General features: G+C 37.3%; 1 protein-coding gene across 1 annotated transcript; it reads left to right on the top strand.

Moving 5' to 3' along the window:
* Window positions 1–481: 481 nt before the first annotated feature.
* Window positions 482–26,199, top strand: si:dkeyp-19e1.3 (USP6 N-terminal-like protein). Its single transcript, XM_053477821.1, has 14 exons — window positions 482–775; window positions 13,595–13,667; window positions 17,504–17,589; window positions 17,797–17,836; window positions 18,195–18,275; window positions 18,378–18,485; window positions 19,687–19,796; window positions 20,803–20,851; window positions 21,306–21,426; window positions 21,652–21,746; window positions 21,842–21,907; window positions 23,180–23,279; window positions 23,393–23,545; window positions 24,123–26,199. The coding sequence occupies exons 2-14, from the start codon at window positions 13,602–13,604 to the stop codon at window positions 25,247–25,249; spliced, it is 2,202 nt and encodes a 733-aa protein (XP_053333796.1). The 5' UTR covers window positions 482–775; window positions 13,595–13,601; the 3' UTR covers window positions 25,250–26,199.
* Window positions 26,200–26,698: the final 499 nt, after the last annotated feature.

The raw sequence follows: 26,698 nt of genomic DNA, 5'->3' as shown, positions 1-26,698 counted from the left end.
AAACCCAACACTGATAAACATGGATTAAATGCAATAACTGGATTATGTTGCATAATAGCCACCAGGGGGCGCTTAATCCTGTGACGTTTTATCAGTAAGGGCCAACGTATATAAGAACAGCATTTTAATATCAGTTACCTTGTTTTGACTTATTTTCTTATTCCCCAATGCACGGAGGTATTTTTATTTAATTTTTTTTACCGTTTTCATACCTTATCTTTCAGGAGTATTCATATACACATTTTATTTTATTGGCACAAATTTCCTTAATTTTTTCCCTACCTGTTGTCAGAGTGATAAAAAAAAAAAAAAAAACACCCCCGCGAAATGATTGGTTAGAAGCATTTCCTCACCAAGCTCTCTGTCCAATAAGCAGCCTTACGAGTACGAACTGGCCAATCCTAGTGAGGAGAGGCGGGATTTTTATTTTTTGGACTCCCTCAACTTCTTGTATACTTGTTTTGGTGGACATTTTCAGTAATATATGGAGACGCACACATCCTTAACGCAAAATAAAACCGGTATATTGTGATCCAGTAGCAAAGGGGAAACAACCGTTTGGATTAATTTTGCTCGGTTTACTCGGCTCGCGCTGAAGAGTCGTTTGTAAGGAACCGACTCCGTTGCGAGTCATCGCCCTGACTCGTGTGGGCTTTGAGTTGTTTCACATGGAGCAAAGTTAGAATGGATGTGTGTCGGGGCTGTGAGTTAAGAAACTATGAAAAAAGATTATTTGTGTAAATGCATTTGGAGTGCAGAAGATCTATCATAAACGGTAAGTGTTTATGTATATATAAATATCCTTACACGCCTTTATTTTCCAGCGTGTTAGAAATGTGTGTTAGAACAGCGTGATAGTGATGGCCGAGAAGTTATCTTCAACACACACAGACACACACACACACACGAGATGTGGTGACTGTAAAGTTCCCTCTATTAGAGTTAACACCATTTCCGGACGTATTAAATGACAATTACTCATCTAGTATCCTTTGAAGTTTTTGATGTTGTTTATACTAGTTTAAAGAGAATAGTTACTTTGAAAACTTAAACAGATAACATTGTTACATTCCTTTTTCAAGATGCTGGAAACTCCCAAACAGTCTGGTTTGTTTTTGTTTGTTTGTTTGTTTTAATGAATTTCTTTGTGTACCTTTTTGTTTTTCTCTTTCACAATTACAACTCTTCAGAGAAAAAACATCAGCCCAAACAGCTGTTTGACATTGAACGTTTATTGAGACACCAGCCTGTACTGCAATAGTTTAGCTCTGGTATAACTTCTGGTATGACATCCCCTAATCCAATATTCCAGCAGAAATCCCATTAAAGCACCCAGTGTGTGAGTGTGTTCACCCACTGTAATGTCCATAGTGCAGCTAAACAGGATGCAGTGTGGTCACAGGCCTGCTTCCTTCAGCTCAGTACAGGGGTGTGGAAGATGTCAACTTCCTATTTAGAGGCCAAAACTTTGATCGCAGAAACAAATCAGCACAGGGCTTTGACTTTAGTGTGTAGGAAGTATTTTGTTTTCTCAAGATTGTTGTTTATATTTATAGTAATATACTACTAGTAGAAGAAAGATATTTGTTTATATGGCATAACGTGGATCAGGAAAAATTTAGAGAAATGAAATTTCAAGCCTGTTTTTCTGACGTAATTGATTACCTAAGGCAACTTTGCTTTCAGGGTGAACTGATGTAATGCTGTTGGCTACATGGTTAGCTGTAGGTCACTTAACAGTTGTAGGTCAGTGTTTAAGGTGTTGAACTATTGATCAGAAGGTGAAATCCCAGTCCTGTTATACTGCCACTGCTGGGCTTCCTGCAGATGCTCAGTTGTAAATGTAAATATAAGTCACTCCATATAAAATCTGCCAAATGTTGTAAATGTGATTTCTTATCTGATTTACCAATGTTTTTTTTGTTTCTTGTTTTTTTTTTTTGCTATAAGATTGCTAAATAATCTTGCAGGACATGACTTGTCTTAAAGCATACCTCCATCATACCTGATGTTTGCCATCAGTCTTTAGACAGCTGCGTTAATCATAGGATATCAGTATTAAATTAATATAGCGTTGCTATTGATATAGGAAATTGTGGGATCAGTGCATTCCTAGTTTAATTGTTAAGTTTTGTGTCTCTATGGGTTTCTTTCAGGTTGGCTTCCGCCTTCCAAAAAGCATGGCGATAGGTTGTTTGACTGTTCATGTATATACTCATCATGACCCTGATAAAGATAAAGCAATTAATGAGGATAAACAAGTGAATTGTGTGTGTGTGTGTGTTGTAAAATTCACATAACAAAAGTTTAGATGAATAAATGTGAATGATATAGAGGACATTTTGTTACTTGGCAGGCCAAGCAGCATTCTCATTTACCTCTAGGTGTTTTACTTCTTTGTTTTGGAAGCAAGAGAGAATTTTAACACAGCTTCAGGACTGCACCAAGCTTTAGCCTGAAGCATCTCATTTTGTTCTGACTGACTGTCTGACTGAGAAACAGCAATGCACGAGTGATGACGCACCAATATAAACATGTTCTCATCACTGGTATGCAGCATATGTCTGCTCAGTTTGTCTAAAAATGTGGAGAAACTTCTGACCAAGGAATTACAGCTAAGAGGATGTACATCGGTACAGTAGAACCAGGATGGCCATGTGAATGCTTTTGTTACCCTTAACCCTAACTTGGATGAGTGTGTTATGAGTCAGAGTCTCACACGATGTGTCATTTGCAGAAAGGCCTGAATCAGACAGCACATTAAACCGGTGGCAATGTTTTCTAGGCTTATAAGGTGTAAAAAACAGAGGTTGTAAGGGATCAAGGGCACTGGAAAGATTTGTTTCCCCTTTAAATAGGACAGTGGAAAAATGTGTACAAGAACGATCCTACTGAAACAGTTAATTAGTCTTAAATCTTTGCACATGAAGTGTGATTTGAAAATGCCGTCAATTTGTCTGGTTAAAATTAAGTGAAACTTTCAGTTCAACTAAGTTTTGTTTAAACTTTAAACATAGACATTATGTGCTTTAAACATAGACATTATCACTATGCAGTTTTACAAGAATAAACATTTATATATAATATTAATTGTATTATTCTTACAACAACAGGTAACAGAATACCGCATTATTTTTCATTCAAACCTTTTTGCAACTGCATCTGCAGTGTAATGTGTGTTTACCATTGACAGAAAAGTAAACTGATCTCTATCGCCTCTATTAAAAATAGTTCTCATGGTAGTTGGTTGTGTTAACAATTCCTTTGAATGCTTCCCTTAAAAGTGTAATGAATAATTAATCTTTTTAGAGACAAGTGGCCTCTTCAGCGGAATAAGGTGTTGCCCATCTTAGTGTTATTAGGGTTCTTCAGGCATGAGAAATTGTGAGACATGAGTCTCTATGAAAGTAAAGTAAAGTTGACTATTAATATAAATAATTAATTTGAAGCACTTGCAGGCATTGTGTCGATTAATAAAACATCAAAGAGGAACAAAATCGAAGATTATTTTTTGTCACATGTTACTTAACAAAAGTCATGATGGCCATCTTGCGAAAGAGGGATTTCAGAAATCAATAAACCACATGAGACCGGAAAGGCCAGGTTGCCTTCATGCGGCTGCCATACTTTTAGTGCATCATTTGTTTTTAGTCTATAAAAATCGGTCTAAATAATAAATAGTACATTTAATAGTTAAACATTGTAGTTGCAATCGCAATACAGTACGTGTCAGTAAATGCACAAAGATGAACCGATTCCTGACGTGTCCCTGTTGAGCATTTACTGAGGAAACCATACTTTTTTCCTTTTTTTTTTCGATTACATTGATAAATGATTAAAACATGATTACATTGTAAAATGTTGATGTCTCTAGCTTCCTCTGTTATTTTTGGAGAGCCATTAACCACAGCTAGACACAGGTCAGCCTTGTGGTTTTCATGAAACTTTAGATGATCAAAGTGTTTAGTTCATATGAATTTTATATGAATTCCACATTTTAGTGGGTCATTCCTTTCTATTACTAATATTTGGGCTGCCATGAAAACATAATTTATGCCAGGGTGGAGTGATGCAGACGTTGATTTTATTTCTATAACAACAAAACCTGTAGTTGTAGTGATTTCTTCCTATTAACCCAGTTCCTATTATCACTTCTGTCATAAGCAGTCATTTTCTCCCCAGCATCTGCTGTATATTTTAAAGAGTCACAAAAAGATGTTTTTCATGTTACAGAGAAATCAAAAAGTGTATACTACTTCATACTTTTTCTTTGTTGAACTACAAAACACACTCACTCACTCACTCACTCACTCACTCATTGACTTTATCGCTTAATCCGGTATTCAGTGTCGCGGGCCACCTGGAGCCTATTCCAGGAGACTTAGGGCATGAGGTAGGGTACACCCTGGACAGGGTGCCAATCCATCACAGAACAAACAAACGTACACACACTCATTCACGCACTACAGGCAATTTTGGAACTGCAGTTAGCCTAATCTGCATGTCTTTGGACTGTGGGAGGAAATCGGAGTACTGTACCCGAAGGAAACCCACCAAGTACTAAGAGAACATGCAAACTCAATGTCGCCTTTGAACTATATTGAACTATAACTATAAACTATGAACTATATTGAGTTTTTTTTTTTTACAGGCATCACAGTTACACTGGAGACAGAATGTCCACATTTAGGCCATTAAGAGAATTCCTGGAAGGCCAGCGTTTTAGATGTGTAGCAGGGAGGCCTATCATTGCTTCATTGCCCTGAGTAAATGCATTAGTGTAGCAGGGGTTATATATAACGAAATAATGGTAGTTTTTACTCTCATAACTGTGTTTTGTTAATCTGCACAATCAAAAGTCTGACTTGACCTCCGCTTGTACATTACATTACTAATGAACGTACTTAATTTAATTATTAGACTCTTATTGGGAATGTCCCAATCTGGCCATAAAAGTATTTATTAGTAAGCCGTTGGATGTGATGTAAAATTTTAGCCTGTGGGAAAACACATGAGCCCACTTGTGACTTTGTTATGAAAGTTTAAAAGTATGAAAATTTTTATGCTATTACATCCTATGATTGTGAAATTAGGAAGGCCCCCAGCAGGGTTTTTTTTTTCCTATTCGAGGGAAGTGTGAGACATTTAATAATAAATCTACTCTAGCACTTCGTGTAATGTTTTGTATCCTAATAAGGGGAAATTAGCATTTTTGTTTGTTTATGTCATAACACAGTCTGAGTTTATGAGTAAGGCATTGCGATTTTAAGGGTTACACATAGAAGTTAAATATCAGTCAAGGGGAAATCCATAACGGATCTGAAACTTTGTGTAATGCTGCAGTGTTTCCTTTTTAATTCCAAGCTGTTGTTTATGGCATGGGAGGTAGTGCGAGTCCTGTTTCACATCTGGCTGTCTTTTGCATATTTTCAGACCATCGGCGGACACAAATGCATTTAATGTGCTGGCATAGTCTTTAAAAATGCAACAGCCATAAGGTACACGTTTAGATCTTTTGGAGTTGATGGAAACTACTGGAGCTTATAGGCTTCTTTGTATGGTACATAAAAATCTTTTTTTAAAAAGCATCAGAACAAACAGTTACAAAGCATTTAAATGTACAGTATATTAATTCATTATGGTAGTTATTAATATGTCAAAACGTGTAAAAATATAGCTGCTAGAGGCAAATCAAAGTGTTGTTGAATCAAAATAAAAATCACACTTACTCACACATCGTCTATACCAGTTTATCATGTAGACAGGTTCGCGGGGGCGGGTCTGGAGCATATCCCAGGAGACTTGGGCCACGAGGCGTGGTACACCCTGTATGGGCTGCCAATCCGTTGCAGGACACACACATATAGACTCGCAATGCTCCAACTAGCCTAATCTGCATGTTTTTGGACTGTGGAAGGAAACTGAAGTACCCAAATGAAACCCAAGCATAGGGGAGAACATGCATAACCCATGCACACAGATGCGAGGTGGGAATTGAACCCAGATACTGGATGTGCAAGGCGACAGTGCTAACCACTACGCCACCGAGCTGTCTCAAAAAATCACAATGCCAAAGTTCTTCTAGGTACATTTGCATGCTGTTTTTTAAAGGAACATGGTAGGTAGGTTGTTCCGAACATCATGAAGGACTAGGCAGAGATCTCCTGTGGATGTAGGCTACCTCAAATTCATCCATCCCTTCATGTAATGCCATACACACACTATAATGTGGAGATCAGGGCTGTGGGGGCCAAACCATCACTTCCATGACTCCTTGTTCTTCTCTACGCTGAACAGGGTTTTTAATGACATCGGCTGTATTTTTTGGTTTTTTTTTTTTGTCCTACTGCAAAATAACTTTGGGTCCAATCAAAAGCCTCCCTGATACTATTGCATGATGTATAAGTATCTGCCTGTCTTTCTCAGCATTTGGAGATACCATTAATCCTGACCAGAACCTTTCTTTGCAGATATGCAGCCCATCCACTATGCTTCACTGTTGCTTTCAGACACTTATGATTGTACCACTCTCCAGCCGTTTGGCAAGCACCCTGATTCCAGCTGCAGCCAAATATGTAATTTAACTTTTGACTCCTCGGTCCAGAGCACCTTCTGCTATTTTTTTGCATCCTATTTGTTTCTGCCAGGTTTTTGATAATGCCACTGCTGGATATCTTTAAATGTCAGAGGGAAGTAAGCATGATGTAAAGTCTCTTTGGCAGAACCCCTTTTTGCTTATCTTTTTGTGTTTCAGGATAACTACCTTGTATACTATTGCTGTGCTCAATCTTGCCATGGTGTATGACCTGTGACATGAAACTGTTTTCTACAACCTCCTGTTAGAAGAAGAAGAAAAAGAATGTTCAATTATTTGTCACATTTACAGCACAGTGAAATGTCTTCTTCGCGTATCCCAATTAGGAAACTGGGGTCAGAGCGCAGGGTCAGCCAGCTTACAGCGCCCCTGGAGCAGATAGGGTGAAGGGTCTTGCTCAAGGGCTCAACAGTGGCAACGTGGCGATGCTGGGGCTCGAACCCCCGACCTTCCGATCAGTAACCCACAGCCTTAACCAACTGAGCCACCACTGCCCACTAGAGTTTAGTTGTTCCTCACTCAGTTATATACCTTCTACATATCTTTAATTTAATTTAACCTAAATATAATATAGGTAATAATTAGCACCTGATTGGTAAAACTGGTTAATCTTACACCTTACTCAGATCCTACAAAATCCCTGACTTTGTGCAAGTTCTAGAATTGATGTTGGTTTAAAGCAAAAGGGTATGCACATCAAATATTAATTTGACTGGGGTATTTCTTCCGTGCGCTCACTTTGCATTTTATAAATTGAAAAACAATTAAAATATTTATTTTTAAAAGCATTCTTGGTTTACTGCATTTCTTTATACCTGCCTATACCTTGCATAATGCTGTATAAATAGGACCAGTCAAACATTTGTGTATGCCTTCCCATTCAATGTTTGTTTTGTGTATGTGTGTGTAATTTTGTCTTTTATTTTTTTTCTTCAGTCAGTCAGTTATACTAGCATGTACATCCTGATTTGTGCTGCTCTGCTAGAATTGACCCAATAGTTTGTTGGCTCCTCAGAGGATGTTGTGCTGCACCACAGACAATGGCCCATTGTAGCTGGCACACTCCTAAATGAGTAGAAAGGGCCAAGAATAGCACAGCGAAGGAAGGTCAGATGCTTTAAAGTAGTAAAACTGTAAGATTGGGTCATACAAACATGTAAATGCTTTCAAAAGTGGCATTAAGCCTCAATTAAAAAAAAAATTAAAAAGACTTGTGTTTAAAATGCATTTCACTTACCCATGTAGGACAAAAGCTACATCTCTCTCAGTACCATGCAAAACTTCACACCACCAGAGACTAGAGGTAACACAGACAGTTTGTTTTTTACTGAATTTAAGTCAGCTTTTTAAGTGCCTGAACTTCATTCCAGTTCCTCTTTCACTGCTTATGTTAGATTTTTCGTGATTGTTAATACACTTTTTGAGTATATTAAGAGAGTCATCTGCTAGATATTAGTGTTCAGCTAGGGTTTATCGTGCCCACACTGGAACAATTAGGACTAAAGCTGTTCAGTAATAGCAGAAGTTGAAACCGGGTTGATAACACATTTATGATCATTACCTTGGATTAGTGTGATTTGAGTGCATATGAATGTTTTTGCGCACTTTTACATTCATATTTTTCATATATTTAAGAGCTTAGACTTTTGGGCTTGAACATGAGTGAAAGATTATGTCTGTGCTTCATCTTTACCAGAGTATTTATTTACTCTGGTAAAATACAGACACAATTTTTCTGTACTACATCTGTGTATTCTGATGAAGTACAGACTCTAAGAGGTACTGGTGTTAGAGTGCTGAAGTGTTTGGTAAGAGGTCTTACCGCATTATACAAGTCAGAAAGAGAAAACATAAGTTGTGTTTTAACCTAAAACACCAGCACCCAAAACCATGATGAAAGTGGATGATTAAATCCATTCCATTAAGACAGCTGTCGGATTCAAGACTTATATTCAATCTTAATTTTTCCCCCAATTTTTTTATTTTTATTTTTTTTTATTTAGTCATCTGCTTCTCTATCTTAGTGTTGTTTGCATGTCTGAATAAGTCATACCTAAACACAGATCTAATCCCGTTTTTCCATTCATTCTTCCTGTATATGATTTTGTTTTAAGTTTCATACTTTGCCCAGATTGGGAATAATTAAGGAAAAATGAATTAAAGAAATAAAGCTCTGATACACATACTACGTCCCACTACTATGTACACTAGCCCACATACATCCTGCTCAGGTTCACCATTTCACGTTCTTGTCACATGGACAGCAGATGAAATGCCACATGTCTAACCACGCTGCATTCAACCACTAATGATCTAAGCAGGTGTTAAATTTGCTTTAGTTAGATGTTTCGGGAAACGCTGTGGTCTAGGAAATTTGGTCTGGCATTTTTGATTGCCTAATCTTTTAGACTAAAAGTAAATAAAGTGGAACCTTGGATTGCAAGCATAATTCGTTCCGGAAGTGTGCTTGTATATCACAACACATGTATATCAAAGCAAATTCCCCCATAAGAAATAAAGGAAATTCCAATGATTCATTCCACAACCCAAAAATATTTATATGAAAAAAATATTAAATAATATAAAGTAAAAATAAAAATAATTTACCTGCACTTTACCTTTGAAAAGAATTATGGCTGTAATGATTGGGACCGGAGAGGAGGAAGGTGGGAAGGGAGCTGCTGTATAGGCCCAGTTTCACATACCAGTGTGACGCACACACCAGTTTACCGATAGTGACTCTCACTCAACCAAGCGTGCGTGCACACACATTGACACAGGCACACAAACACACCCACTAGCTTGCAGACAAGGGGGGGCGATTTTAGAGGCGATTGCTGTCTAGGACGACTTTCTCACACACACACGCCAGTTTACCACACAAGCATGTGGGTGAGTCTCTATTAGGTAAACTGGTGTGTGTAAGTCGTCCTATGTATATACACACACGTATGTATATATATATATATATATATATATATATATATACAGATGTTGACTATATGAGTGACGCACTGAGACCAAGCATTAAGGACAATTCCACAGCGCGAGAGAGAATATAACCATTTAAAAAAATTAGCTCATTTTGCAGAACGCTCGCAAACCGGATTATTAGCAATCTGAGGTTCCACTGTATAGATAAAAAAGATATATCGAAACCTAGCAGGACTGGCCAACATGAGGACACAATGAACATTACAATACTCTTAACATTAGCAGAGGTATTATAAAGTATATTCAGAGGATCATTTTGCAGATTGCCTGCATGTTTCTATTTTAAATTTGTTTACGGCAAATAAAAATCTACCAATGAATGTCGATTTAGAATACATTATACAAGCATATATATAAGTTCAGTATTTATTATGGTTGCCGCAAAATCTTTTCCACCAAAAATAATTAGAAATGCTGTTTTTTGTAAATCAAAAGAGAAAAATGGAATCGTTTCTCATTTCTACATCAGGGCATTAAACAAAGTTTTATTAAATTATAAATAAGATATTTTTATTTAATAAATAATATACAGTAACACACATTTTAGGGGTGCCACAAAAACATTGAAGCTGCATTTAAAAAAAAAATTGCTGAAAATTTATAGGTTTAAAGATTACATAATGTTGGTTTGAATAAAGAATCATGAAAAAAAGAGGTCAAGTATTAAGCATCAAGCTTAAAAAAATTCAACAAAGCACAGAACATTTCAAAGTTTGTAAATGTTCTTAAAAACAAATGTTTGAAAAAGCTAAGGCAATACATATAATATATTTATATCCATAATAAAATGTATTGTCCCCAAATAATAGTCATGATATCAATATTATGATAAACTCAAAAAACTTAGTAGTAGTACCTTTTTTTTTTTTCCTTTTCTACTTTGCAAATAGTTTTCATTTTGGAAAATGAATGTATTGTATCTGTTTTAGGTGAAATATCCAAAATTATATTTTACTGTATTTGGGTTTAATGTATTTTCATGTCACATTTAAGTTCATTACAGACTGCAGTTTCATGTCTGCCTATAATGAAAGTGTAATTATTTAGCAATCAATCTACCTAGGACATTGGTAAATCTTTTTGCAGTCGAGGAATATGCAGACTTATTGTTTTTCCAAATATGTAAATCTAGATATGTGTATGGAAGGATCGGTGGCATGTTTTATAGATTTCTGTTTGTACACTTTATTACTCTCACTCGCCCCCATAACTCAAATATGACAGAATAGTGAGAATCCAAATAAGGAGTTACAGCTGTGAGTCTGGAAAGAAAGTTGTTTTATGCAGTAGACATGTGTTTTGAGTCAACAGGTGATGATACAGAAGGAGGCTCCATGCCTGTTTTTGTCATAGTGTTGGCCACCCAAGCGCAGAGGATTTATGTGTGCTTATACGACCTGAGCGCTAAAACTATTCTTAATTACTTTACCATCTAAAGTGCTCTGCACAGAGTGCTCTGCTGTGTGGACATCGGGTTGCGAAATCCTCAAACAGGTTCCCTTCAGGAATTTCATTTGCTGTGTGCTACTGGATTTGTCATTTAGTGTATCTGAAGTTTAGCTTCTTTTTAGATTCTCTAAACTCGAAAGAGGCCTGGAATATTCTGTAATAGGCAAAATATATGCTACATACAGTACCTATGTGTGATCAAAGGCATTATATGCGCTGCTGGAAGAGATCTCTGTTTTCTACCGGACACGGCGCTCCATGATCGCGTCGTTTCCAGTTTCCATATTACCCTATGTATGACACTCTTTGAGGGTACGTCCGGCACCAGATTTCTTCCTAAATTCACTCTGACATCACTTAAACCAACTGGTGTCCCAATAGGTTTACACTCTAAAGATGCGCTTGTCATTACTGTACACCACCATCTGATGAGAAGTTGAGTGATTGATTGAAGGCGTACGGCATTTAACGGCTCGATGGCTGTCTGGCGCCTATCTTATCGTTCCGACTCCGATGTTCAAAGCTCTATATACTAAGGCCAGTTGTGCTGTATGTTTTTTCATTCAGATTGCTTCGTTCTATCGAGAGTTGTTGCAGAATAATCTGGGGCTCTTTCGAGTGAATAACCCTGTAAATGCTTGATGGTCTGTAAGGAGCCACTCTTGCTTGTAGATTAAAAAGTGTATGTATATACTTTATATATACATAAATATATTCCAGTCTAATCTAAGGTGATGTTAATTGGTGATTCGTGAGGTTCTAAATGAACTTCTCCTGAGAGCCAGTTTCACCATGGTGCTTAATTGGTTCTGCAAATGGTACTGTTTTTGTGTGTGTGTGGGGGGGAGAAAGAGACTATATATGTTGAAAAGTTTTTTTATTTTTATTTAAATAGATTCAATTAAAATTTGCAGTAAACAAAAACTCAAGTATAATGATTGTACAGTGCTACAAAGAAACTTATAGTTGCAGGCTGTACTTCCAGAACTGAATAGCTTGCATATTTCTTTCAGTTTTCCATTGTTAAACCAGCATCTGTGTCTCATGCTGATAAGCAGCACCTGTCAATAATGTTTTAGCTGCTTCTAAATTAAAATGCATCCTAAATGAATGTATTATTTCTGCCACTGCCTGCTTTATAGCTTTTTACTCTTTTTTTTTTAAATTATTTCCTACTAGGTACATTTTAGGGAGAACTTTATGCTGATTAACTAAAATAAGCTTGCATGAGTCACATACATGAAGGTGGAAGCTGTTTAGAGGGTTAGTTATAGAGCTGGGCAGTATGATTATTTAATCTTCTTATTGTGATAATTGTGAACTTTTTTCCCCCCATTGTTGGTATCTGTATGCCTTTTTTATGGTTACAAACTGAATGGAAAGGCTCTTATGATTTACCCTGAATTCTTTTAGTCAAATCTTTAGAATAACATTTGTATATAATATTTATCTATTTGGTGTATTTGATAATTAATTTCTTAAAGAAAAGTATCAAACACCTAACTAAGGATATTTAAAATGCAACGCTACAGATTTGCTGGTGGTAATTTAGCAAAGGAATACATTATGATGCTGATTGTGCCGAATAGATTTTTTTGTCATATTACCTACCCTTAGCTTTCTTTAGGGATGTTTCAGATATTTTTCACATATTTTTATATTTTAGTGGTTAGCTTTTGAGACACATACACAGTGTTATATGTGAAACCTGGCCAATGGTTGAAGAGTTTTGCTTTTTATAAATGGTGCTGACTGAGCTTTCAGGTATGTGTAGCATGCTTAGAATGTCTGTTTGGGAATTTGATTGTGAGATTGTGCAGGGTTCAGTGGACCAGGAGGGTCCGTTTTAGGACCAGGAGTGAAGTGGCCTGTATTACAGAGCAGGTGAATAATGTGTACAGTAGATAGCAGAGCTCCGGACAATCCAATAAATAATAGTTAAGTTCATTTTAACTAGATATACTAGATATATAATAGAAATGTTTGTCATGTTTGATGTGATGCTTGAAACGCTTACAAATTAGTCTGGTGTTTATGATTAGTATGTTCTTTTAATAAGCGCTGTCTGATAAGGCTGCACAGCACACTTCCTTTCATAGGGATGTGAATTGCCATGTTGTGATTAAAAAATTTTTTTTTTTAAGTCTTCTGATAATTATGATCATGCAAAATGGGTTCAGGTTGAAAACATAACCTAAATTAAAGATATAAGATATGACAAAAATGTCCAAAGCCTTGTATATACTGTATGTTTTCTAACAAATTGCTGGAGAAATAGTAGTGTCAAACTTCAGAACTGTAACAAGGATGAACTGATTCTTTTAATGTGTCCAGAATAATGTGGTAGCTTAAATTAATAAGTAAAAAAAAATAATAATAATAATGTTATTGTATCACCTTAGAAAAGTAAGAAACAGGCATTGTGGCATAATTAATCACAATTTTATATTCTATAATCGTATTGCCCAAACCAGTTTGTTTTTATATATATATATATATATCCTTGTTCATGGATAAATAAATAACCTTGAATCTTCTTTTTGGTTTCTTTTCTAGATTTGAGATGAAGAAGGACATTGACACGTTAATAGCTGAAGAACGAGCTGAGATCATCACAAAATATGACAAGGTTGGATATCATTACGAAGTGATTTATTTCTAACCAGGATAGAGGGTAGTCTTTATAAACCTGTGGCATCTGGACCTTTCTATAGAGAAAGGATTTTATTTAAGCCCCAGTTTAACACTGCTGTAGTTAGCCGCTCAGGCTTGTATATTAACAGGCACCCACTGAAGTTGTGTGATGGTCACAGAATGGCTATTCTAAACTCAGAGCTTGTAATAAAGCAGCTTTGACCTCTGTCACCATTTTCTTGCTTTGTTGTTAGATATTTAGAAACTGCTGTTTTAGTTGTGGTGTAATTTTTACATGTACACACTTGCAGATATGTTGGCTAGAAATGGGGATATAATCTTCCTCAGAGCTGTTGTTAAATACATGTGGTTCAGTGGTTTCGGGGTGTCACTGGCATTGTCGCGAACGCTGCACAGAAGCTATTGAATATTGCAATGACAGTGTGAGAGCCAACAAGGGAAGATGACAGTTACACAATGTTATTAAAGTATACATTTTTATCATCTTGCAGGCAAAAAACATAACCTCTTGCTCATACACAAAACTGCCATAACATTACAACGCAGTTTACAACACAATGTTGTGTTGGTTCCCTGCATGTCACTTGGGAAGCACTGGCCCATCGGGGTATGACTCCACTCCATGACCTCTGGGGGTGTGCTGTGGTGTAGTGCACCAGGACATTGGAAAGGATGCTTTGAGCTTTGTGTTGCAGGGTGGGGCCTTTATGGATTAGACTTTTTTGTCAGGTGGATTCCATGGGTTCCATTCCATTTAAATTTAATTTTAAGTTCTGTTTTTTTTTAAATTTTTTATGTAATTCTAAATTTGAAGATTTTGGTGATCTTGTAACATAATTAAAATAAAAGAGGTTTAATTTATTGTGGCTCAAAATATGTGTCACAACCGCCAATGTGTGACATCCCCAACACCCGCAGATGGCATTTTAGTTTTTTTGGCATTGAGTATTTTATCTGAAAATAACCTTTAACCCACTGTCTTTTTTTTTTCCATTTAAAATGGTTGTAGCATGTAGAAATAAAATTTTTATTTTTCTGTTGCAGTTCATTTATTTTATAAATGCAACACATAAAATAGTGTTGACAAAATAAAATAGTTTTTTTTAATTTAAATAGCATTATAATACACTTTTTGTTTATGCTTCATTTTAGATGTCAAAAGGTCAAAAAGTTTTGTGGCTTCTAGTGTCGTCTTTTTTGTGGGAAACGGCTCCAAATGGCTCTTTGAGTGTTTACGGTTGCCGACCCCTGTTGTAGGGCATAGGTGAGCCTTGAATGACACTTAATATTCAGTGTTAATATTATGGCTAATCAGTAAAAATTACAATAAAGACTGACATATCCCATTTACATAAGTATTCAGACGCATCAGTTGTCTAAAGCACTCTCGACAGCACTGACAATCAAGTTCTACTTGTATGTCTACAATCAAGGTCTACTTTTAAATGATACTACAAGCTTGCCATAAATTTCTTTTGGAAGTTTCTTCTATTCTTCTTAGGAGAATTTTTCATGATCAACCAGATTGCATGGGGATGGTCTGTTCAAAGCCATTTTCAGGTCTTTTCAGAGATTCTCTATAGGGTTCAGGTCCGGACTCTGGCTGGGTCACTGCAGGACTTTCACAGAGCTGTTGTGAAGCCAATGCTGTGTTTTCTTGGCGGTATGCTGTGTGTCGTTGTCTTGTTGAAATTTTAATTGTCAATCCAGCCTGAGATACTAAGAACACTGGAGAAGTTTTTCACTAAGGATAGCTGTTTACTTTTTCCATCTATTTTTCTCTCTATACAGCCCGGTCTCCCAGTCTCAGTCTGACTGTAGGTTTTTAACACGGTGATGTGCAGTTCCTGATTTCCTGATTCCAAATAGTTCAATCTTTGCATCATCAGACCAAATGATTGTTTCTCATAGTCTGAGGTTCCTTCAAGTGCGTTTTGGCAAACTGATGAATGGCTTCTGCACTGTACCATATAGGCCTGATTGGGGGAGTGCTGCAGGAATGATTGTCCTTCTGTAAGGCTCTTCCATGATTTGAGATTAATGAAGGCTGCTGTGCTCCTTGGCACCTTTAATACAGCAGAAAGTCTCTTGTATCCTTCCCTTGTCAATTGTGTCTTGACAGATAATTCTCAGATAAATAGGCACAGGTGAACTTCATGCAAGTTGTAGAAGCATCTCAAGGTTAACTGGTAGGAGTAGGACGCACCAGAGCTCAGGTGAAACCATCATCATAAAGGGTCTGAATATATAAAGTATGTAACTGGAATGTTATTTAATTATTTTATTCTGAATATATTAACTAAACACTCCAGGCAACTGGTTTTACTTTCAGTGTAGAGTGATGAGGGGGAAAAAAGGGATTTAAATCCATTTTAAGATGAGTGTAAAACAACAAAATGTGGAAAACGTGAAAGCGTCTGAGAACTTTCTGTCGGGACTATTTACAAAATTCTTGCAGCTACAGGTCACGTATAAAACAGCAGAGTGGTGATCTCTGACTGATGACTTTGACAGTGCTATGCATTTTGTTGGTGTCAGACAAGTTGGTTTGAGTATTTTAGAAACCACTAAACCACTAAAGTTTTCTTATAGCATATAGTAAGAAAATGATGACTGACTAGCTTGTAGTATTCTTTTACAAACTCTGATCCTTAAGTAAATGGGCTGCAACATCAGGTTTAGTGTAAATTTAATAAATGGGTCCTTTTTCTACTTTATTTGTTTATTGTTTTCAAAGCTTGCTACAATACAATTATGCCAAATGCCAAAGGCTTGTATGCACTGCCCTGGTTGTGCAGTTTAAGCATCACTATTATTTCCTGTTTATTGTTTTTAGTCCTAAAAAACAAAAAATTAAAATAGGATCAATCATGCAGCCTTTTTAAAAGCTTGTTTATAGATTAGTAACGGTAACATTCACTTCGTGCACTTGAATAGAAAGTTGCCTTTGACACAAAGATCTGGGCAAGACATGATCTTCGTGTGTTTTTTTTTTTTTTGCACGTCCCATGTGACTTAAAGTCAAGAGGTAGACCGAGAGGCTGGGCAATAGTTATAGTGATGATGAATTTGATAAGTTGTGAAAAGTGTAAGTTAGCAGAATGTGTATATGTGCCGTTCATAGTGCAGTAACCACACAAGTTTCTCTCAGCCTCTCTCACTGCTGGTGCGTGTGAGAAACTGTAGAGCAGGGCCGCACATATGGACAGCCAAGGGTGCAAAATTAGCTATAAGATTTTATAAAAGATTAGAGTTGCTTGCTTGGCCAAGTGACTAAAGACCAGCAAGCAGCGACAATGTACACAAGGAAGCGTTGATATTATGTCTGTATTTTGTCAATTTAGTTTTTAGACAAGCCCATCTGGTTTCTATCTAAGGTTGTAAAGTGTTTGTCATGCATCCGTTGGATACATAATTTTATTTTATTTTTTTTTACTTGTAAAAGGTGATTTAAAATGAGTATTTTTTTTAATCTAAATTTGAAAATGTAAAGATTTACAGTAAAGTACCTTGGTTTTGGAATATAGCCAAACCTTTTATTTTAGGGGTTTGTATTTTGCTACATAACCAGTAAAAGACTCATTCAAACTGTATTGTATTATTGTTTTTGTCATCCTACACAATTAGGGCAATATTCATGAATTGTCCTACATTGTCCACAGTAAAAACAAAGTGATTATTTCCGTGTGTAATAACATGCCCCTCCTTATTTCCCCGGTGTTCTAGTACATACTGTTTTTCTTTGTGGACATTCTGCCTGTTCTTTGCTCTCGCTGACTCCCCCTGAAAGCTTTATTTAAATGGTTGCAGGGCAGAACGGAGGATGTTCACATCAACCCTTGGGAGGATGCCAACTACAATGTCTACAAGATCATGGACCGCTTCGGCTTTCTGCAGTAAGTCATTTGGTGTTCTTTGCAGTCCTGCAGCCCGATAAGTTGGCCATAAGGCGTTAATCCCTGGTCTGCCATGGACTGCCTATGTCACCTAAAACACTTTTGTTGGATTTTGCAACAGTAAACTTCAAAATCCTCTCCTAGATTTTGGTTTATACTGATGCGTGTGGTTTGTGGCTCATTTTATCATTGGTTTTATCTGTACAGTGAGAAGGAGTTACCTACACCGAGTGCAGAGGAGGAGAAGGTCAGACCAAGACACATAAGCACTTGCTGTACATAGATTCAGATGGGTGAGCAATTAAAGGGAAAATGGTCCAGGTCCCATTTGTTCCCTTACAGGGGAGGCCACTGCCGATTAATGGAAATTATTCAGACTGATCACCTTCTATTAGTGATTAAACTTTTTTGCCCTGGTTCCCTCGTCACACTGGACAGGAAGATTTCTTCATGCCCAAGAGTTTCTTAAAACTCTACGTTGGCTTTTTCTCTAGTTGGTCACCCATGTGAACTTAATTTTGTTGGACATATATGTTTCATGTTAGTGTTTATTATCCAGGTTTCTTTTCATTCATTTAATTTTTTACATAATGTTCTGCCCACAGCATAAAATTCAGGAGATGGAAAGGGTGGGAAAATGGCTTAAGATGACAAAAAACTGGAACAGATACCATAACAATGAAAAGGTGAGCACTGTGGTGTTCTAGTTATTGTGGGCACAGACCATATATCCCAATCCAATTATCCCAGTCTAAGTATATATGTGTGTGTGTGTGTGTCAAATGCAGCTGATAAAGCGCGTGTATAAGGGGATTCCCCTGCAGCTGCGTGGTGAGGCCTGGGCTCTCCTGCTGGAACTGGAGAAGGTGAAGCAGCAAAATCAAGGGAAATATGAGGTAAGAGACTCAGGCAGGATGCGTGTTAGTGCTTTCCTTTGCCTTGCCCTGTTATAGCATAAGTACAGGAAGGAGAGGAGATCTGTTTGGCCAGACAAACAGACAACCTTTTTCTTCCCTGGGATAATAGGCAGTTACATTCTGTCCCAACTGGTTGATTAAAAATAGACCTTAATGTTTTTAAGTTTCTTAAACTTGCAAAAACTTCCACCTCCACAGTCACTTAATCTAGGTGACAGATTCTTACTATTTTTACACCACACATCATGGGGTTCTTATTAATTGTGAAGTAAGTAGGTGGTGTGAGTGAGTTTCTAATAGAGACAATTTATTATCCAGCTAACTAGCTACAGAAGACCAGCAGCTAAGCAGCACAGATGAATTAGGAGTGTATGATCTGTGAGTCATGTTCAATATCACGCTTAAACCTCACACTGGAACAACCCTTGTCTGACACATCATTTTCTTTCCTTTACATGTTTGCCCATGACAAAGCCATAGTCACTCTTGAGTATGGGTTGGGTATCGCTGAATTGGATCACTAACATTTTTATATTTAAGTACAGTATAAGGGCTAACACCCAGTTAACACAGCTAGATAATGTTTAGAGAATTCCAGTTTTATTATTGGGCGTCACAGTGGCATAGTGGTTAGCACTGTGGCCTCACACCTTCAAAGCCGAAAAACTAATAATTTCACAATTAGAATCAGTAACATTTTCTGTTTTGGTTTTGCAACAGGATTAATGATTTGATTTTTGTGTTGTTGTTTTTTTTTTTTTTTTTTATCTTAAGGAAAATCCTTATAGATTTTTAGGAAAGGTGTCTCCTCAACCACAAACAAAAAGACAAATTTATTTTCTACAGTCTCCACACTAAATATTTTTTTACTTTGATATTTATCTTTAATACTCATACCCCATGTGTGCACGACTCAGATGTATTTATTACTTTTTGTCTATACAGGGTTACATTAGTGGGACATGTTTTTTTGGTCACTTCATAAGACACTTTTATAAAAGAATTAAAATCTCTTTTGCAATGTTTAAAGAAGCTAAAAAAAAAAAAAAGATGTAAAAGTGAAGATTCACAGCTTTGGCCCACTTTACCAATATTCACGCTACATCTTTGATAAGCTTAGTGTGTTCTTATAAATAAATTAAAAAATGTATTAATATTTATTTCTTCTCTCTTCTTGCAGAAAATGAAGGAACAAGCCAGAAACTTCTCGACAGAAATTAAGCAGATAGACCTGGACGTCAACAGGACTTTTAGGAATCATGTAATGTTTATGGAGAGGTTCGGAGTCAAGTAAGTCTTGTACTAAAATCTAAAAACACCCATCTAAATTCACGCCTGTTTCAGGATGTAGCTCGTCATTATTGATGTCAGTCATTCAGTCAGCCATTAAAAAAAGATCAAATGCTTGAGTGGTCTGGTTTTTCTCTCTGTCATACTGAAAGCCTGGAACTTTCAGTGGCTTTGCACTTCATTATAACCTTTTCAACATAAAAAACCCTCAGCAATGTCCGTATTCCCTCAATTTCCTAATTTCTTGTGCGTTCTTTTGGTGGTTTTGTGTTTTATTTCCATGGTTTCTTGTGTACAGGTGGTTGTGAAATAAACAGTTCGGACTTTGTAAAGATGTAACCAAAACTAGAGCCACTTCCTCTCAGTTTTTAAAAGTTCAGTTTCCTGTAAGTGAGCAAGTGTTACAGGAAGTAACAGCCCACCACACAAGGCCCAGAATAAATGTGATGTTTTTATCCTAAACAATAAAAGTCTACACTTTAGGGTAAAATTATATCCTCAATGAGGTTTAAAAAAATCTAGTTCAAATTAAGAGATCAAAACAGGGATTCTTTCAGAAAGGACATGGTGATGCATCTGGATGGTGTAATAAGAGAGTGGAATTATGATGTGACATCATTTTATGACGTTACGGGATAAACTGTTTTGTGGATCTTCACTAACAAGATAGCAGGACATTATGTGGTTTCACACTTTTGTGTGGTTAAGTTGGACTGCACACAGTAGAGGAAGTGCATTGAGACTGCATCACTGTTGCTTCACCTCAGCAATAAACATCTCCACCTGCCCTCCCTCCTATTAACACCTCTGCACATACAGGCACGACCTTGTACGCAGTTCTTTGATGCATCTGTTTCCTGTTTCCCTGTCAGTCTTATTCAACAGAAAGATCATTACTTTTGTTTAATACTGTGTTTTACATCATTTTTTCTTATCATGTGTATGTAATCGTGCATTGTTTAGATTTAGCAGATCTTTAAACTGACCCTCACTTCTCTTTTAACAGACAGCAAGACCTATTTAATGTGCTGGCAGCATACTCTGTGTACAACACGGTGAGTGTCGGATCTCTGATGCAGGAAATTACCACACCCATTTGCTTTCAGCTCACGTGACCCTGATGGAATTAGATAACGGTGTAGTTCTGGTGATCTGAATGAGTTCAGGTATTAGGTCTGTCTACCGTAATTTGGCTGCTATTTATAATTAATGCCTAATAACAGTAATGTAAATGTTTAATATTGGCATGACTGTTAAGGCCAAGGACTGATGTTACTGGTCAATGTGAGAGATACCACAAAAAAAATCAAAGCTGGACACTGATCAAATTTGATTGTTATCTTAATGTCCATAAATTGGCCATAAATTACAAATATTTTAGAAGAGATTATAGAAGAGATATTTTAGTTAGATTCTATGAAGTCATGTATTATGTAATTACATCTGTTGTGATAACTGACTGGTTGGGGTTTTCTACGTTTTTTTTTTTTTTTTTTTTTTTTTGTGTAGGAGGTGAGCTACTGCCAGGGCATGAGCCAGATCGCAGCTATTCTCCTGATGTACATGCATGAAGAGGATGCATTCTGGGCGCTGTCTCAGCTTCTCACCAATCAGAAGCATGCTATGCATGGTGCGATGGCCTTATATATGCTGTGTGCAGTCTGTTATTTATGTTTACAATGAGTGTGTAATCAAATAAATTCTTCAACAGAATGCAGTATATTGTAATGTGTACTGGTTTAATGCTTCAATTTCCAGAGTGTGTGTGTGTTTTTTTTTTATTCTTTATTTATTTATTTATTTATTTTATGGAATGATTCAGTGTTTATAATGTTATCTGTCTGATTCCTCCAAGGATTCTTTATCCCTGGCTTCCCTAAACTGCAACGCTTCCAGGCTCATCATGACCAGATCCTGGCTAAACTCCTTCCAAAGCTTAAGAAGCACTTGGTAAGATTTTGTAATATATTTAGTTAAAGTGTAACTTGACACTGTATGATTTCTTATCGTTACAGACTTATTTTTCCTGACTCTCTTTTGTTTAGGACAAAGAACAGATGACTACTGGCATATACACAACCAAATGGTTCCTGCAGTGTTTTATAGACAGGGTGAGGAGTTTTCTACTTTGTGAGGTTCTTTAGTTTTCAAGTATACAACATGTCTCACTGTTCATTTCTAAAAATTAATATATTCTCACATTACGGGTGCTGTTTGTTGAAACATCACTGGTACATTGAAGTTGTATTTGGATTCACTAAATTTGAAAACCCAATTAATATTAATCCTGGTAACAAATGAAATAAACCCCAAATACGAGGCTGAGTTAAAAATTGTCCACTTTTCAGTACACTTTGTCCAACTACAAGCGTTTGTATTTCCTTATTGCCAGCCACAAATGCACCGATGCTTTCACTTCTCCTTCGTTTTGAATCTTCATCCTCGTAGGGCTGCTTTCAGGCGACCGAACAAGTAAAAGCTCAATGGAGTGAGATCGGGACTATAGGGAGGATGCATTAACATCTTAAAATGAAGTTAAGAGTTGTGAAGAAGAAATGCGCGGTCGTGTATCGTCATGCGAGATCATAGCACCCTAGTATAGCAACCTCTTTGTTTAATCTGAAGTTTACGCTTCAGCTCTTCACTAAGCATCTCACTGTAACGAGCACTGTTGATTCTTGAACGTTTTTCCTTATAATGTTCCAGTACCGGTCCTTGAGAATTCCAATAAAATGTAAGCATCAGTTCTCCAGATGATGGCTGACTTTTGAACTTAGTCTGCGATTGAGGAGGTTTTCGTTCCATCTTCTGCCGTTTACTCTCAGGCTCGTAGCGAGAAATCCACGTCTCGTCACCAGTAATGATTCTCTTTAAGAAACTTTTACCTTAGGGTACGGTGTTAATTTAGTTTGCAGATATCCAAACACTCCTGTTTATTCTCTTCAAGTTATTTCAGCACCCTCACACCACAAAAAAAGTGAATCACTGCATGCTGCTACTCATTTTTCATGCAAATCACAAGTGGGCCATCCATTTTTGCTCGCACTGCAGTTGGATCGATGTAACACGTTCACACCTGCACAGCAGGGACTGTGGGACGACAGTAGCTTTGAACATAAAAACAGCCAACAGAAGGTTTAATATAACCAGAGTATGAATGATTTTTGACTCAACCTCATATTAATTGTTTTTAGGTAACTGTCTTGTTATTCCTCGTACACTTTTGTTTATAGAAGCGCAAACTCAAAGTACTGACCCAGAATTGACTTTAATTTCAATATTCTGTTTAAAACATAACTTTGTGGAAGATGTTGGTATGCTGTGTATTTGAGGCTGTCTATAATTTGATGTTTTTTTTGTTTGTTTGTTTTTCCTCCAAATAGACACCATTCACGTTGACGCTGCGTCTCTGGGACATTTACATACTTGAAGGAGAAAGGATTTTGACTGCCATGGCTTACACAGCTCTTAAAATCCACAAAAGTAAGCATCATTTATAGAGATGTAAATGTGATTATTTCGAAGGCTTTGGCCGGTTTAAGCTGATGCGCTAGTATATTTCGAATAAGTAGTGAAATGTTCTCGCACCTTCTCAGAGCGTCTGTTGAAGATGCCTTTGGAGGACCTGCGAGAGTTTCTGCAGGAGAGCATCTCGTCCTCCTTCCATATGAACGATGATGTCGTTATAGAGCAGCTGCAGAGTTCCCTGTCTGAGCTACGAAAAATGAAGCTGGATCTTCCTCCTGAATGTATGTATCCGTATCTGCGTTTGTGCTTTCTTTATTTTCTTTTAAGAATGTAGTGCTGTCAAAGGGTTTTTAGTAGCAAGTCAGGCAACTGGTCATGTGCTATGATCTTGAAGATGTTTCTCCATTTTTTTAGTTTTAGAATTTGTAATGATAAACTCATTAAAGAATCGATTAAACCTAGAGGAATTTGTCTGATGCCATTAAGATACTTGCTCAGTCTACAGACCAGAAATTTCCAACCAATCAGGACACTAATTCTGTCAGAAATGTTGCATAATGCTTACGCTGGTAGTAGAAAGTCAGAATTTAAAATCCTCATTTTCTAACTTTACTAAGATATACAGAATCGAGATTACAGGTTTTGTTCCAGCATGCATGTGTCCTTAGTTTAGCCAGCCAAAAGTCATTTGCTAGGGAGTGTTCCTTGGAATTTGAATATAGATTTAGAATTATTAAGTATGCTTTTAAGTCCAGTCATCTTGACCTGCTACACCTTTTGTGTTCACCAAAAATTTTTTGAAAAAGTTCGATGAGCACTATTTTGAGCTAAGTCTTTTTGGTTTTTGTATTTTTACAGCTAAAGGTGATGAATTACCAAAGAAGCCTCTGGGTGTAGAACGTCCAATTGTGCTAACCCCTATAACCCCTGTTGAGCCAGCTAATAATGCTAATCCTGACAAAAATACCATCACCAAACTGAATCAGCCATCTCCCGTTCTTCCAGTCAAGCCTCCCATTCCTCCAGTTAAGCCTCCCGTTCCTCCAGTCAAGCCTCCCGTTCCTCCAGTCAAACCAGTATTCATGTTCACCGAGGTAGAGTCCCCTAAACGCCAAACCTCGTGTTCACAGCTTGAGACTGGAAGTTCGGAGATTAGTCCTGTAGAGGAGAGGCTGCGTTCCTCTTCTACTTGTAATTCCCTTTCGCCGGACAACCGAGATGCCATTTCCAAGGCAGATTCATGTGAATGGCCTCCTCCATACCTGCCCTCTGAGACTGATGCATACAGTGTAGAATCCCTAAATCTCCCTGAACTGCCTCCACCTCCCCCACCCTGCCTCGAGCTTGAGACAGAGTCTGGGGTTGAGCTTTCACCTTCGGGGGATTCGCTCCCATTAGTGCCAATGCAACTGGACCTCATCCAGGAAGATCTGTCTACATCACCGTCGTCCTACAGAGCACAGCGACAGTTCGGCAAGTTCCCGGTCAATTTTTACATCCCAGGGTCCCCGGGTGCTCGGCGGCCCTCAGAACAGTCCCATTATGACAATCTGTCTGAAGAAGAAGAGCAGTCTGGAGAAAAGATTCCAGAAACCAGGGCAAATCAGGAGAACGGCAGCTTTACTTCTCAGCCCTGGCCTACTCCGCCTAGCTTTTTTTACATTCCCGTATCGGAACCGGCTTCACCGCTAAAGCTCGCCACGGAATACCTTAGTGCTCAAGGCTGTGTGACTTCAAACTGCACTTTCCTTGAACCCCCTCCCGAGCTTGTGGGCCAGTCGTCCACCGCTTCTTCTCCTCGGTTGTCTTGCAAACCTGTCCAAGCTGCGCAGAACCACAATAACGCTTGCAGGAATCAACTGCCGTCTCCCAGACTACCAATAAAACCTGCAGGACTTTCCTCTGGACCCACAGCGGTGTGTGCTGACTTGAACCGGATGCGTGTCCCAAATCGCCAACCGCCAAAGCCAGTGACCTTCCTCTAGTGTTCCTCACAGGAAACTGTGCACATTTTTTTTTTTTTTTGTGGCATTGCAATAAAAAGAGAACAAATGACATTGAGTTGTGTGTCTGACAGTTAGGACAAGCCCTTTTTTTGTCACCTTTTGGTGTTTGAGAAATTGTAACTCATTTTGTGTTTAGGGATTTCTAATGTAGCATACAGTATGTGCATGTTTGTGCACTTAATTCATGTCTGTCTGTGCACATTTCTGTGTGTGTCTGTGTGTGTGTGTGTGTGTGTGCGCGTGTTTAAGGAGCAGCAGTTATATTCTTAGCTTCTCTTGCTTTTTGTCACGCATTGTTCCTATTTTTTACCAATAGTAAGTCAGTTGTCAGTATTTAAACTCCTGATTTGTTTACAATGCGAGGGAAAAAAACTAAATTATTACAAGGGTGCCATTTATTTCTTGTGTACAGTAACCTTACACAGTAATACTTTTAGCATAATCTGTAGCGCACACTTCATTAATAGCTTACAAATCTAAGGGTTCTTTGAAACATTTTGAGTATGTATGTACAGTGGTTGTTTTGTGTTCTTTGTTTCATGAAAAAAAAAAAAAACAACGTAAAATATAAAACACATACTTTACTGTAAAATATAAGTGGCCATTGTGAGAAAAGAGCTTTGAAGGTGATGTGTTGTCATGCTTATGGTCAGGATTTACACATGAATGTTCAGTAGTGCCATCTTGTGGCAGACTTAGGATTGTCTTCAGGGAATATTTTTTTCTTTTAAGCACAGTCGAGTAGAGTAGTCACAGTATCACTTTAAAATCACCAATCTCAAACACTTTCTTTAACTTCTCAATCCTGGAATCAGTTACTGTACATCTTTTTGATATGTGCATAATGTCGAGCAATTGGTCTTTCTGTATATACAATTGTTTGCATGAGTTTTTTTATTATTACAAGAAATATTTAAGATTGTTCAGTATTTGTGTTTCTCTGGTGTTATTCATTCATCACAGCAAACCAAAGTATTTAGTTTTTGGTGTAAAAGTAATCCTGAGACATCTTCCACTTAGAGCATTTATTACACATTTATATCACATTGATTCTAATCATTGTTAGGAGTGTGCATTTAGCGTTGTCACATGATTTCCTTCTAAAGATGAACAGCTGTCTTTTGCAATGCATCACATCAACACACAAAGAGACACTTCAACTCTTACAAAAGTGCAGTGCAGTCTTCTTCAGAATTTCAAAAAATAAATAGTTACCCTACACCTGTTCACTTTAAACACAAGTAGCCTTTCTTTAGACACACCACGGTAAGAAAAACAGATTCTACATGTGTATAAAATAAGTAAAATAGAAAAAGCAATTTCATTGGTTCAGAGTGCTTTGGTATAATTCAATCACAGTTTACTTGGGTTTAGAATATGTAACTTCATGGAACATGGGCTGTAACTTTACTTTCTAACATAATCATT

Source organism: Clarias gariepinus, chromosome 2 (assembly GCF_024256425.1).
Source record: "Clarias gariepinus isolate MV-2021 ecotype Netherlands chromosome 2, CGAR_prim_01v2, whole genome shotgun sequence".
Classification (NCBI taxonomy): domain Eukaryota; kingdom Metazoa; phylum Chordata; class Actinopteri; order Siluriformes; family Clariidae; genus Clarias; species Clarias gariepinus.
The sequence above is the reverse complement of the archived record's forward strand: the minus strand, read 5'-3'. Positions and strand labels throughout refer to the sequence as shown.